Source organism: Mesoplodon bidens (assembly GCF_964165515.1).
Source record: "Mesoplodon bidens genome assembly, chromosome: 5".
Taxonomy (NCBI): Eukaryota; Metazoa; Chordata; class Mammalia; order Artiodactyla; family Ziphiidae; genus Mesoplodon; species Mesoplodon bidens.
Genome location: NC_138161.1, coordinates 112,672,325 through 112,688,332, shown reverse-complemented (window position 1 = coordinate 112,688,332; position 16,008 = coordinate 112,672,325). Strand labels below are relative to the sequence as shown.

At 36.0% G+C, this 16,008-nt stretch overlaps 1 protein-coding gene across 1 annotated transcript in view; it reads right to left on the bottom strand.

The window, feature by feature from the left end:
• SNX4 (sorting nexin 4) overlaps window positions 1-16,008 on the bottom strand; it is an 84,030-nt gene that overhangs the window by 15,221 nt on the left and 52,801 nt on the right. The window contains 4 exon segments of the mRNA XM_081236078.1: window positions 6,030-6,144; window positions 7,427-7,572; window positions 10,334-10,433; window positions 14,200-14,289. Of these exon segments, the coding sequence (XP_081092204.1) occupies window positions 6,030-6,144; window positions 7,427-7,572; window positions 10,334-10,433; window positions 14,200-14,289 (451 nt within the window).

Sequence of the window (16,008 nt, the reverse complement as noted above, 5' to 3'; positions counted from 1 at the left end):
TGATTTTTTTTTTCCCCCTGTAGGCGGGCCTCTCACTGTTGTGGCCTCTCCGTTGCGGAGCACAGGCTCCGGACGCGCAGGCTCAGCGGCCATGGCTCACGGGCCTAGCCGCTCCGTGGCATGTAGGATCTTCCCGGACTGGGGCATGAACCCGCGTCCCCTGTGTCGGCAGGCGGACTGTCAACCACTGCACCACCAGGAAAGCCCGTTATCACTGATTTTTGCTCTTACTTTTAATATTTCTTTCTTCTACTTACTTTGAATTTATCTATCTATCTATCTATCTATTTATTTATTTATGGCTGCGTCGGGTCTTCATTGCTGCGCAAGGGCTCTCTCTAGCTGTGGTGAGCAGGGGCTACTCTTCGTTGCGGTGTGTGGGCTTCTCATTGCAGTGGCTTCTCGTTGCAAAGCATGGGTTCTAGGCATTCGGGCTTCAGTAGCTGTGACGTGTGAGCCTGGTAGTTGTGGCTCGTGGGCTCTAGAGTGCAGGCTCAGTAGTTGTGGCACACGGGCTTAGCTGCTCCGCGGCATGTGGGATCTTCCCAGACCAGGGATTGAACCTGTGTCCCCTACATTGGCAGGTGGATTCTTAACCACTGCACCACCAGGGAAGTCCTTACTTTGAATTTAATTTGCTCCTTTCCCCCCTAGTCCCTTCCTTCCTTTCAATTGTATAAATATTTAAAGCTATATAATTTAGGAAGCAAGTACAATTTTTCTGATTTGGCCTTTTGTTATTTTATTTTTTTTGGGTTCCTAAACCTTGAAAGAAACTCCTAAATTTTTTTAGGGAAAAATTTTCAGGAGAATCAGTAAATTCTACCCTGGAGGAGAGTAAGCATATATATCTAAAAAATGATTATAAGGCTATAAAAAGCCTAGCATTCCTCTTACATAACTCTTGGTTTTTCATTCCATTCCAAGCTGGGTGTGTGTTTATTCTAAAGATGCTTGAATTTTTTTTTTTTTTTTGCAGTACGCGGGCCTCTCACTGCTGCGGCCTTTCCCGTTGCAGAGCACAGGCTCCAGACACGCAGGCTCAGCGGCCACGGCTCACGGGCCCAGCTGCTCCACGGCATGTGGGATCCTCCCGGACCGGGGCACGAACCCGCGCCCCCTGCATCGGCAGGCGGACTCTCAACAATTGCGCCACCAGGGAAGCCCTAAAGATGCTTGAATTTTAAGAACCCCCAGTTCCTTTGTTGGATGCTATGCTATAATTACCAGTGACTCATTCATCAAGTTTTTGGATGTAAATGAAGGCTAGGTATGACTTCAGTTAATTTTAATGCTTTGACCACACTAACTGCATCACCAGTACACTGTCAAGATGAAATTTTCCTCTGTTACTAAGTATCTACATTTATGTAATGAGTCTTCTTTTTTTAGTTATTGCTTATATTATCTTTTTATATTTATCTTTGGAGATCTAACTCACCCTTTAAGTAATTCATTTTGAGTTCTGGTTTTTAAATACAGAAAAGCGTTAATGCACATAGATTTTCTTTATACTTATTATGAATAGTACTAAAAATGATTTGCATCATAAAATTTCACTAAGAGTTCTTTTTTAAGGAATTATTGTGCTATCAAATGAAACTTTTTCAAAATCAACCCATCAAGAAATTCCTACTTAAATATACGTACAACCAAGTGAATATTTGTATATTTCAGAGAAGATCATCTTTTAAACATAGGTATCAGTGGCCTTTTCAAATTAAGTTAGCTAGTAGAAAAAAAATTTAATACATTTTATATTTAGTCTAAGGTTAGGCTGGAAGAAAAGGCTTTTGATTTTTAAAGGCCAAGCTACTTTATTTCATGAGCCAAGAAATGATACAATTTAATGGAATGAAATGTGTACCTATCAAGATGACTTTTGCTTCTAACAATTTTATCTTTTGAAAAAAAAAAGGTAGAATTTTTAAAATCATACATCATTTCAGCATCTTATTTTTTAAAAACCCAACATTTTGGCATAAGACAAATTTATACAATTAAACACTTCAAAATATAATATGGCATATATTATTTTTCCATAGGGCATCAGATACTAATAGGTACAGGCCACTTTGTTAAAATAACAAAAATCATATGAAAATCAACACAATACTTCATTTATTTATTGTATAAGTTTGGCAAAGAGCACAAAACTTCAGCAACATTTTAAACATGTAAAAAAGTCAAATGCTGAACAGTACTGGAAATCTTTTTTTACATAATTAGTAATAATGAGTACACATGTAGGGTTCTGCAAAGCTAGCAAAATACCAAGGGTGCTTGGCTTCTGAACATATACCACAAAAACACACACACAAAAGCAATATAATTTATCTTTACAAAAATTACAGCCAAGCAATAAAAAAGGATGTTAATAATGAAGATACTAACACATATGTTCACTACATATATCTTATACAATGAAATGCTACACTTTGTACCCTGAAAAGCCATGTGTAGAGAGCCAAGCAGAGTCAATTTAGGCTCATCACTGAGGTTAAGAATTATCTGAGAATTTAATGCTTGTATGTAACATACTCAATGAAACCTTGCTATATACCAATTCCTAGATCACAACAATGTATTTTACTATATATCTGAGAAGTTGTGTCTTCTTTGTTGGCAGTGTAAAATTTTTGACTAGTATCAAAATTCTGGTAAAACACACATTGAAGGCATTTTCTAGTGTATGCAATGTTTGGGGGCATTAAAGAATGTGGGAGAAATTCTTAGATTCCACACTAAGTTTCTGCTGAGGTTTGTCAAACCAAACAGCTCAACTATAAGGCAAGGAAAATTAACCCCCTATAACAGATTAGTGGGTCTTACCAAATAAAGATAAGAATTCAATCTTAGGAAAAAACTCCCTACATAAGCAGATCTGAAACAGCAGGCACTAAAACGAACATCTAAAAATTACCTAACATCTTGATATCCAGTCATTGGTTCAGAAGCCTGACAATTTGTTGGTATATTTTATCTAATTAACATTTTTAGAATCAGCACCAGTCCCCAAAACCTCAAATTATAATATTTAATCTTCATTAAAATACACCCTTTTGTGCTATTTTAACACTACAATCAAATTAAAGAAAGCTGAATTTACTCAACTTATTATATATTTTTGTGTATACTGGTAGCAACTTAAATTTTTTTATTTACTTGTGCTTCTGTTTTGGGGCACTTTGATTGAAGAGAAACTCATTTCACAGGATTACATCTTGCTAAAGCATTCCTTAGCATTGGTCCAAACTTGAATTCCCTTTAAAAACAAACAAATCAAAACAAAAACAAAAACAAAAACCCTTTAAAATGTGATTTTGGAAGGATTCTGAAAGCCCAAGTATTTGGCTTACTGGTATGCTAAGTTTTACTTTTTGGAATAATTAACAAGTCCAGCAAATAGGACACTTCTTCTGGCAATAGCTAATATAAGTCAATGTCAAATACTTTTGGAAAAAGTAATAGAATCATTTGTAAGAGCCTATCTTCAAAACAGAAAGAACTCCTACAACTTCTTTTTGAAAAACTCATTTACTCTATTCATATCATTTCTATTTATAAACCAAACAAGTTCTGTAATATTTGAAACAAAAGAAAAAACTTATTAGTCTAACAATATAAATTAATGAATTATTAATTTATTAGTCTAATAATATTTTGATAATTAAGTACTAAGTTATCAACTCCCTTTCAATGGTTATAGCAGGCAATTTGGCAAAAAACTAATATGCTATGACATAACATGCTTAAACAAAAATGCATGTTTGAAACTGGGAAAAAAATGCATGTTTGTAAAAATGTAACAGTAAAATCTAGAAAGTGGTAGAAATAAAGGTACGTTTTCAATAAACAAGATATATATTTGCCAATAACTGCTAATTTATGAAGAAAGAATATTTTCTTTAATATTTAAACATTTAAGTTTGTCAATATTTATTGAGGCTTCAAATAATAGGAAAAAAAATTAATCTTTTTAGCTTTTCTTCCTCCCTGATGGAATACAAAAAAAAAAAAAAAAAAAAAAAAAAAAAAACCCACAAAAATCTTTTAAAATGTCCCAGATTGCCTGGATAAAGTAGTATCTAATGGAGTATTCGTTAGTAGAATGGATAAGATAGATCTCATGTGCACTGTCCTAGTAAGACATCCATAAGACAGCAAATGAAAAATCAAAAGCTACACACTAGCACATATAATGCAATCCTGTTTTTGTGGGAAAGGAAAGTGTATATTTTCTAAATGACTGTATATGTACAAATGAGTCTGAAAAGATAAACATGAAGATGTAACGTGTTGAGTTTTCAAAAAGGGATTTGGGGAAGGAGGAGGAGAATTTTTACTTAATATGCTTCTGACTTATTTGAAATTTTTACAATGAGCATATATGTTATTTTTATGATTTTTTTTAATTTAAAAAGATAAAATAACTTGAAATATAGAGATACCCACATTTACTCAAAAAAGCTGATGTTAATCTTGACTTCTCGTATTTAATTTTAAGTTTCTAAAGAAAATAGCACTGTAGATCTTCAAATATAAGAATCTACTCCACTTAGGCAAGAAAATAAAACATGAAACACTGTAACACTGTTCCTAAAAAATAAAGTAAACATGCACTCTTACTAATCTCATGTGAGTAAACTCTTGTTTACTCTAGTTATTATCTCAGGATACACCAGATACCCAACAGTGTGTCCGCACATACCTACAGTAATATCTTGTTTATCCAGAGATTACTTTTTAGCACCCCTCAACCCGCTCACCCTGAGCAAAGTGGCAGGGGGAAAGTCCTTTGAGCCATTACACAAAATCTGCATTCTTGGAAAAGAAGCAAATGGGAGATCACAGGAACCTATTAATGAATCTTTTATAGGAATAAAACAAAACAAAACCAACTCTAAAAACCTTTGTGTTTCAGACCACCGAAGAGTTAAAAAGGCAGGTTAGAAAGACGGTAAATGTGAAGCAGCAGAAGGAGCTGATGGGATGACAGCAGCAGAAGCAAAAACACCCCAAACTACAATATATTCAACCATCAGCATTTGCGGATTGATCAGTCGTGGTTTCAACTTCTCTCAAGTGACCCCAAAGATCTACAACATGAATTAACTTACAATTTCATTGAGGCATAACTATAAATGTGGCCCAGTGACTAATGTGTGAGTCTGCTGTTTCTGTCCCCAAACATCTTTGTTGTCTACTGCTATTTCTCGTTATACAAGTAAAAAAGGCTAAGAAAGTGACGGTTCCAAGCCAGAAAATACAAACTTTGGATACATTAAAGCATAAGTGTTTGTTTGAGTGTGATTTTTTCCCCTCTAAGAATGTCTTAATAAATATGGGAATCTATCTTACTATGTGATATACTGAGATAAAGCATGTTAAATCGCTCAATAAATTGCAAAGTGCTAGAGAAATGTAAAGCGCTGGGACTGACTGGTGGTCACACAGGCAGATCCTGGGTTATGAAGAAGAGGTTAAGGAATATTTTGTATTTTGTTCTTACAACAGCGTTTTAGAAAGATCTCCATCACTGCCAAAACATTTATTTTAACCAGAATAAGCTTCAACGTCCATGCCTTCTACTGAGATGTCAACTACGTGAAGGGTTTACTCTGACAACAAACCATATCGCAGCCACAGTTTCCCAAAAGAACGCTGAAACCATTTTCCAGTCGAAGTATGTATCACTGTTAGGAATGATACTGTACTGCCCTGTCCAAGGGCAGTAACTTTAGGACATATAACCAAAGAAATGTTGTTAGTACATATTTTCACATACAAGTTATAAACGGGGCATACAAATTTGGAACTTTAGATGAGTAGAGACTCAGTAATTGATATTTTGATTATGACCCTTCTTTCAAAATTAAGTAGAGAAACTGGGAAACATTCTGGAAGAGGAGAAGAATGGACTTTAAAAATGGAAATGATAAATACTTTGTCCAAATAAGAAACCGATTTTAAAGAAATTTGCAGGCATTTCTGAATATACTTGTACCTTCACTGAAACCAAAACCTACCTTCTTGCACATACTGATCTGCATGACTGCATAGCTTATGAGGGCCTCCTTTAAATCGTGGTTCTTTTGCTCTTTGAAGCGTTCAATATCAGCCCAAGCATTTCTGACAAATTCTCTGAAATAAAAGGTATAGTCATTACTATTATTCTTATTTAAATTAAGTAAACTACATATTGTAAATCTGAATAACCACCTCTCATTTGAGTTGGGTTTTTGTCTATATAGAGGAAAAAGCTATCGCGTGTATAAGATAGTTCTATTTTTCTCTTCCTAAAAATTACAGTGGGAGAAAAAGCATACAGTCATACACTCATCTACATTTTAATAATCTCTATTTTGCCACAAGAATTCCAGCTTCAAATTATTCCCATAAAACAGATGTAAATGGCTCCCTGAACCAGCTCATAAGCCTAACAGATGCCACATGAAGTTGCCTTCCTGGGGTCACTGGAAAACATACATTCTTTTCAGCAAGATGGATTATGTATCACATTTATCATGTGCTTACTTTAAATGACAACTAGAGTTTTAAAAATTCTGAGAGCAATTCGTCTTTTTTTTTTTTTTTGGCTGCACCGCCTGGCATGCGGAACTTCCCTGACCAGGGATCGAACCCACACACCCTGCAGTGGAAGTGCGGAATCTTAACCACTGTCTTTTTAACTCTATTCATGAGAGTTTAGTTTGACTTACTTGATGCCAGAAGTTCTAAAAATTAACAAAATCACCTCCAAATCAGTGATACACTCTTGGTCTGCCTTGGTCTACTCAACAACTATCAGATGAAAACAACAATAAAAAACAACAATATGAAAAATGAGCCCAAACAGACCTTTGAGAACTGAATTTCTAAAAATATTTATGGAATAATTACATTCCAAGCCCTATGCAAGGTGTTGGGACATAAAGATGAAAGAGACATAGTCACTGACTTTGAAGGGTTTGTAATTTAGCCAGGGACAGTCACACTGTACAACCAACCACCCAATGCAAAACTGCCATGCAACAGTGGCATGAACCAAGTGTTATGACAGCCTGTGAGGATAAGAGAAAGCTTCACAAGAGAAGTAATGCAAAAGCTTGGCAGTGGAGAATGATCAGGCTTTTAACTGACAGAAAAGGGCAGACGGAATGTGAAAAGGATAGAAATCATGAAAAGTACAGGAAAATAGTATTATGAAGCTTAGATACTTTCTTCTTCCTCTTTCCCTGACACTAAAACAACTGTTTCTATGCAACATGATTTTTGATTACTCAAATTTCTTAGGAATACTCAATCACTGCATTTTAGAAGAACAGGTTACATCCAGGGACACTGGTGAAGCTGGGAATGGTTATAAACAATCTGTCACAGAGTCTACGTGCCTAGTCATGTTAAAACACCACAGCATTTTTACCTGCCTTCCTGATTTTTAGACTTAAGTTGTTGTTCTCCTTCATTTATTTGTTCTTCTAGCACCTTTATTCTGGCTTCTCTCTGCTCTGGAGTTTCTTGACCAAAGAGCTTGGTAGTCATTCCCTTCAAAGAAAATGTTCTCACGTTCTAAAATGAAATAGAAACAGATGAATGGATAAACAACACACATACACTGAAATATTATTCAGCCTTAAAAAGGAAGGAAATTCTGACACATGCTACACAACATGGATGAACCTTGAGGACATTGTGGTAAGTGAAATAAGCCAGTCACAAAAAGACAAATACTATATGAGTCTACTTATATGAGGTATCCAAAGTAGTAAAATTCACAGAGACAGAAAGTAGAATGGTGACTGCCAGGGGCTGGGTGGAGAGGGAAACTGACAGCTGATATTTAATAGGTATAGAGTTTCAATTTTGCAAGATGAAAACAGTTCTGCAGGTTGGTCACACAACAATGTAAATGTACTTACTACTATTGACCTTTACCATTAAAAATGGTTAAGGGCTTCCCTGGTGGCGCAGTGGTTGAGAGTCCGCCTGCTGATGCAGGGGACATGGGTTCGTTCCCCCGTCCGGAAAGATCCCACATGCCGCAGAGCGGCTGGGCCCGTGAGCCATGCCCGCTGGGCCCGTGAGCCATGCCCGCTGGGCCCGTGCATCCGGAGCCTCTGCTCCGCGACGGAAGAGGCCACAACAGGGAGAGGCCCGCGTACAGAAAAAATAAAAATAAAAAATAAAAAATAAAAAAAATAAAAATAAAAATGGTTAAGATAATAGATCTTATGTTCTGGATATTTTACCGCAATTTTTTTTTTTTTTAAAAAGGGGAAATAGCCATTTCCTCCCTAGCTCAGATAGAAAACACCACAAGCCTTACAACCAGGGGGCTACTAATAAGATTTCTAACACTGGAAAATGTGGAAGCATCAAAAAGGGAAAAATTTTAACTGAGCTTCTTCATCATATGGAAAACTTCTAGGTGAAGTATTAGGCAAGTTATTTCTTTATGTTAGTGATCATATTTTTTCTAATTACTCTGTGATATAAAAAATAGATAACAGGCAACAGTGAAAATAAACTAAAGAAACTATTTAAAATCTGTGTAACTCACACTAAAACTTGGTATCTATTAGAAAAACAGGATGCCTAAATCCAAGCCTCAAGCTTCACTGCTTTACCATTTCCTCATTCTCCGGAGTTTACTGAGGGAAACACATTTAGGAGTAGAGAACCAAGCTCCCTGAAAATGGACTGGGAATTTCCTCTGGATTTTAAAAATAAGACAGTGTGTACCTGTTTCATGGGCAGAGGTCTTTTCCCACATATCTCTATGTGGGTAGCCCACAAGCACTTTCACAAGTAAAGTACTTGTTAACTATGAAATGATTCATAAATGGTGGCACTGTCACTGCTTCTTTACTTCCAGATTGTGTGCTCTCACCATGACAGCTTTTTTATTCCAATGAAATAGCTGGACAGTAAAAAGCTGATTATAAAAATGATCTAAGTCCAATACAATAAGATAAGGAATTTTCTTCACAAGTATTCACTGTAAGCATTCAACAATAAAGTACCCAAAAAGCTCCCTGTTAGGAAAGAGGCACTGATTCTAAAAGGGCAAAGTTTTTCAAAGTTAACTAAAATTTCTATAATATACCAGGTAAAATTAAACCTGGCAAAGGTTATTATTTCAATCCCAAAGAATAATGTTTTATGCATGAGGGAAGGGATGTGGGAACAGATGTATATGTATGACTGATTCACTTTGTTATAAAGCAGAAACTAATTAAAAAAAAAAAAAAAGAGAAATCTAGAAACAATAAATGCTGGAGAGGGTGTGGAGAAAAGGGAACACTCTTGCACTGCTGGTGGGAATGTGAATTGGTACAGCCACTATGGAGAACGGTATGGAGGTTCCTTAAAAAACTACAAATAGAACTACCATATGACCCAGCAATCCCACTACTGGGCATATACCCTGAGAAAACCATAATTCCAAAAGAGACATGTACCAAAATGTTCATTGCAGCTCTATTCACAATAGCCCGGAGCTGGAAACAACCTAAGTGTCCATCATCGGATGAATGGATAAAGAAGATGTGGCACATATATACAATGGAATATTACTCAGCCATAAAAAGAAACGAAACTGAGCTATTTGTAATGAGGTGGATAGACCTAGAGTCTGTCATACAGAGTGAAGTTAGTCAGAAAGAGAAAGACAAATACCGTATGCTAACACATATATACGGAATTTAAAAAAAAAATGTCATGAAGAACCTAGGGGCAAAACGGGAATGAAGACGCAGACCTACTTGAGAATGGACTTGAGGATATGGGGAGGGGGAAGGGTGGGCTGTGACAAGGCGAAAGAGAGGCATGGACGTGTATACACTACCAAACGTCAGGTAGATAGATAGTGGGAAGCAGCCGCAGAGCACAGGGAGATCAGCTCGGTGCTTTGTGACCGCCTGGAGGGGTGGGATGGGGAGGGTGGGAGGGAGGGAGATGCATGAGGGAAGGGATGTGGGAACAGATGTATATGTATGACTGATTCACTTTGTTATAAAGCAGAAACTAATTAAAAAAATGAATAAATAAACTTAAAAAAAAAAAAAAAAAAAAAAAAAAAAAGAATAATGTTTTTTCACTTGGACTTAATCAGAAAAGAGATGGTTCTTATTACACACAGCAATGTTGGCAAAATTTCTTACAACACTATATAATACGTGTTTTAATGGCTTACATCCTTTTATATCAAGATCACAAACAAAAGAATTATAAAGTTGCCCACAAGTTATTTCCCTACGGGCATCCTGCAGCCCATTCCAGTTAAGGTTTGCTATAATAATACCAGAGACCTAAATGGAAAACCACTCACCCCAGTTGCCAGTTCCTCACACTGCTGCTTCTTGGATGCTAAGTCCTGAGCAGCCATCTCCAAATCATACTGCATAAGTTCATGTTTCCTGCACACAGCCCTAGGGATGAAAGAAAGTGCTGCCATTTAATTTTTGTGGCTTCTCCATTAATATGTTAAAAAAATTTTTTTCAGGGGTAAAGGGGAGGCATTCACGTCTTACTACAGTCAGAACTTTTATATACAGAATTTTCAAGTTTAAAATGTAGTAACCCAACATTAAAAATTTAATCTAGCAGAACCTAAGCATAAAAACTTTATATATACTTAAAACAAAAAAGGTTGTTTTCCAGATACTTGCAACATTTTTTTCAATAAACATACCATTATACATACATTTAAAAAAAGCTTTTGTATAACATAGGAACTAATGCTATAATCTCACATAACAACTGAGTATTGTTTAAAAAGACATTATCTCAAAGCTTTCTTCTTTTTATTTAGAAACGTCTATTAGTTTTTATTTTCCTAAAAGTAATCCATGCTCACTGAAAAGAAAAAAAAGGATTCTAATACAGGAATGCACAAAATAAGTTTCAAGAACGCTCTCTTTTCCCCAGTTCCACTATCCAGACATAATTCATGTTAATAGATAGTATATATCGTTCCAAATTTTACCTAGGCATTTACAAATACACATATCCACCCACCCCCAGTAATTCTACATCTTTTCTTTGTCAACTATTTATATACCAAAGACACATATGTTTCTGTATCAATACACATTAATCTTTTCTATAACTTTTAAGAGCTGCAGAGAATTCCACGGTGTTCAGCAACTTTCTTTTGGTCTGTAACTTGAAAACACCTTGGTGTAACTTTTTTTTTAAATTTTATTTATTATTTATTTTTGGCTGCATTGGGTCTTCATTGCTGCGCGCGGGCTTTCTCTAGTTGCGGTGAGCGGGAACTACTCTTCGTTGCGGTGCATGGGCTTCAGTAGTTGTGGCACGTGGGCTTAGTTGCTCTGCGGCATGTGGGATCTTCCCGGACCAGGGCTCGAACCCGTGTCCCCTGCACTGGCAGGTGGATTCTTAACCACTGCGCCACCAGGGAAGTCCTTGGTGTAACTTCTTACTACCCAAAACTCGAGAAGGAAAGAGGCTAACAATGTGATGTTTTCATACCAGCTACTGAACAACTAAAGGAATATTGCTCCTCTGTTTTATAAACAGAATTCTTAGGCTGATTTTAAAAGTGATAGGGGACCGCTGGTAGTGCCAAGACTCATCAGGACATGCATACGGTCTCTCGCTGCCTGGTGTGGGGTTTGCCATGGGCTAGCAGCCGCCCACTTCCAGTTGGCTTTTTACTGAGTTATGAGGTGCCCGGTGTGGGGCGCCAGTCCAACTGGGGCGCTGCTCCTCGCCGGGCCAAACTACTTAGCTGTACTTTTCAACTTCGAAAGTTGACAGGAGCGACAGCAGAGTTGTTGCCTCTTTGAAGCGATAACTTCTCTGTGCTAGTCTATCAGATGAACAGCATTTACTGTTGAACTATTCCCACTGTATACTGTGCCAGGCTTTCTTAATGGAAGTTTGTTTTATTACTGTGTCCAGAATGATGAAGTTTTCGAAAGAAAAGTTACCAACTGAATTGACGATATGCTGCCCAGTTGCTACTGGACTAGGATAAAATTGATTACAACGTAAACAGTATTAAGTCGCTATATTACTTAAAGTAACCTTTATATCAAAATAAAACGTTTTGATTTTAATTTCAAAAACCTTCATAATACTAATGAAAATAAGTTACTGACATTCGTTGAAAGAATATTGGTTTGAGAGATTTGCAGCTTATCTAACTGTGCCTTGCAAAAAATTAAATTTGTCCACCGTGATTACTTAAATTTTGTATAGGTTCCTTTCAATTCCATGGCTCTCCTGTAATATTAGTGATAATGTGAAAGCGAGCTTTTGTACTTGTTTCCTAGTAAGATTCCTTTATTTTTCTAGAACTTTATTAAAACCAGGGAGCTCTGTTGGCAGTTACCCTTTTTGACATGGATTATGTTACCTTGTGCTCTGGCTTTCTGTTTGTGTCCTGCTTCCCTACCATATTACAAGTGTTGAAAGGGCAGTGATCTAATAGATTACCTTGTCTTTCCATCTCCTCATGGCTTCCTATAAGGATCACTTGAGCTAGGAAAGTGACTGGAATTAAGGCAGTAAAGTTCTTGAAGCAGTTGTTAAAACAGAAAGTAGGGGGCAGGCAGAAACCATTTTCTTCTATGTATTATATGTATAACTGGACAAGATGATAGAAAGTAGTTTTCAAATCAAAGATGGGAAAATCGGAGAAAATTGCCATTCCCCACAGCCAGCTTGTTCATGGTATACACTTGTGTGAACAACCAAAGATAAACAGACAGAAAAGCAAATGTAACTTACCACTAACCAAGATCACCTCTGCAAAAAGAAATGAAAATAACTTTTGGCAGGATTCTGTTTCATCTGATAGAATTCAGAAGCAGGTAAAAAAAGCCTTTTAAAAATACTGAGAATATTAAAAATAAGCATTTGAAGAAATCATCATTTCTAACTGAAGTGAGCCAAAAGAAGAATTATGCTGGGGTAAAGTTTGGTGATCCACTTTCTCCTAGTGTTCTTCCAAAGCCTCCTAGTCACTGGATGGGAAGCACCATTGAAAATTCCAACCACAATAGGGAGTTGATGGCAGTACACTTAAAAACTCTCCTAAAAGTTCAAACTTAGATCTCAGATTTCACTATGTATGTAAAACATAGCTTTTCCAAAATCCCTGGACTCTTGAAAAGCAGTGGTACAGAAATGGCAAATTACCTTGTTGCAATATACAAGGGCAAAAGGTGAGTTTAAAAAATTACAAACAGCTTGTATTATATTTTGTAAATACTGTATACCCTGTATTATGTGTATATTGTTCATACTTGAGAGGTACATTATAGTTTTGTTATGAAAGTATGCATTTTGCCCTGCCCAAATGGTAGGTGTTTTGTATATATACAATGGAGAAATTTTAAGCGTGCTAAGGCACATGAAAGACCGATTTATTTGCACAAGGTACTGAGAGATTTTTTCAAGAAACAGCTGTCGAATCTCAAGGTGAAGATCTCAGTGTGAACAGTTTACTAATGCACTGCTGCAGTTTAAATCTGTGGCACAATCATTGTAAACATGGGGTTTGTCTATGTTTCTCTAAATTGATTTCTGCCTTCTAATCTGTAATTACCGGAAAACTCCTATTCCCATTTTTACCAAACTTAATTTCTGGTTTTTGGTTTATATCCATTCAAATTTAAAATTTTAATGCCAACAAAATCGGTTGTAATCAAATTTTAAAATAATAATAATTTGGCCCCCAGAAAAGTGATAGGAAAACAATTCATTTTTCTAAACTGGACTATCTCCCAAAGAATTGTTTGGCTCTGTAGAAGATACTATAAAAAGAGAAGACAAAGTCCTGACATGAAGAAGTTTTACAACCTTTACTAAGGAGATAAAATATGCAGGTATGGGAAAAATTACAGAATTTAAATGGTAATATACAACCTAGAGACAGATTATGCTACACACTCTCAATCTGTACTTTGCTTCCAATCTTAAAACTGGAAAAAGTAGAACAACATACAGACAGACCTGAAGTCTGAGACTAACAGGTTTTATCAACATAATGCTTCAAGCAGAGGGCTCATCTCAGCTATGTCTAGCACTCTGTAACACACAGGAATACAATGAGACCTCATTCAATATCTGGGGGAATTAACTCATTTAAAAATCTTTATTTTAGAGTAGCATAAGAGTGGTGACCAGCCACAGGGCTGTATCTGGAACATGTCTTATACTTACCTCAGTGCTTCTGCATAAAAAAGGTACTCCTTTAACTGATCTGCATAATGTTCTTCATCTTCTAAAATATCATCAATAGAAGACGCATACCTATTTAAAAAACATTGCAAATGTATATCTCAGAAATAACTAAATTTCCTTGTCAACTGCATTATTATGAACTTTCATCAAATCTTTAACTGTGGCCATTTTAAAGTCTTTTGTCATTTACAGACAGTTCTGGGTGTACTCTGATGCTTTTGCAAATATGTTCCTATAAAAGGGTTTCATCTTCAAGGAATTCATGAAAAAGACTCTGACAAGTACAGGTTTCTGGTAACTGACTATACTGCTGAACTGAATGAATAAGCATTTTCAGAATTCTAATGGAAAACTGATGAACTCATAAAACTGCTAACAAAAGATCAAGATAAAAAAATTAATTACATGGGACTGAGTGAACTGATGAGGATGATTATAATTTTTGTGACTTTCTGTTTGAATAAAAAAAATGTGATGTAAAAAAAATTAAATAAATAAATAAAAATAAATAAAAAACATTGCATAGAGTAACCTTTATCAGGACACAAAGTACTGAAGTTCTAAAGAAGGGCTATTCAAAGCGTGGTCCACAGACCATTTGCTACCCGTGAGTGACAAAAGCAAGTACAGAAAGTGAGAATAAGCATTTAGAAACATTTATAACAACTTTTTAAAATTGAAGTACAGTTGATTTACAATATTATGTTAGTTTCAGGTGTACAGCAAAGTGATTCAGTTATATATATATATTTCGTTCAGATTTTCCATTATAGTTTATTATAAGATACTGAATATAGTTCCCTGTGTTATACAGTAAACCCCTGTTGCTTACCTATTTTATGTACAGTAGTTTGTATCTGTTAATCCCACACTCCTAATTTATCCCTCCCCGCTACAGCAATCTTTAATTACCGTGACAATTGTATTTTATTTACCTAAATGTTTTGATCAGCAAGGTCTTAGAAAAACAAAGCAAACAAAAAACCGTCCTTCATAAGGTAGCTTAAGAAGCACTGTAATATCTTTTGTTCAAATATATTACAAAAAGGGCTACAAAATCTGTAGAAAGAGTAAGAGTTTAGTATAATTGGTACATTAGTGTTCCTGGTAGCAACTACATACAGTAATGCCAAAAAGCTACAAAAGGAAAAGTCAAGCAAATAAAGATTACAGAAAATTTTAGAAGCCTTATTTTATTCTAATTCTCAATAGCAACCTCTGCTTTGATCTGGACAAGCCCTTCACTGTCGTGCCACTCTTGTTCCTGGCCTTGAGTCTTTCCTTGCACAGAAACGTGATGGCTTTCCACACCACTTCTCCAAATCCTTCCATACGTATCTCAACACCTCTAGAAATCTTCCCAGACTTCTTTAGTCCTAGTCATCACTCTACTTCTGATCTCTCATCAAAAATTGAGGACTTAAATTGTATCAAAGAAATGTCTCTAGTGCTGGTTTTCTCTGATCACATTATAAATTCCCTAAGGACATGGGCTATGTCATTTACTACTTCTGTATGGTATAAGAAGCATCCTTTTTTCAAATCAATTCTGATTCCCTAGCATGGGCATAAAAGAAAAATATATTTTATGTCTCCAAGTCCACTTCCAATAGACAAGTAAGCAAGTTTACTGAATCGTAAAAACAAACAAAAAATCTACCTTAATGCTCACTGAAAAGTGATGCGTTTACAGTATTGATAAAAGTAGGCAAAATATGTATTCTGTAAATATAAATTTACATTTGTTAGAGTGTGGAATTTCCCCTATGTGCCTGAAAGACATCTTGA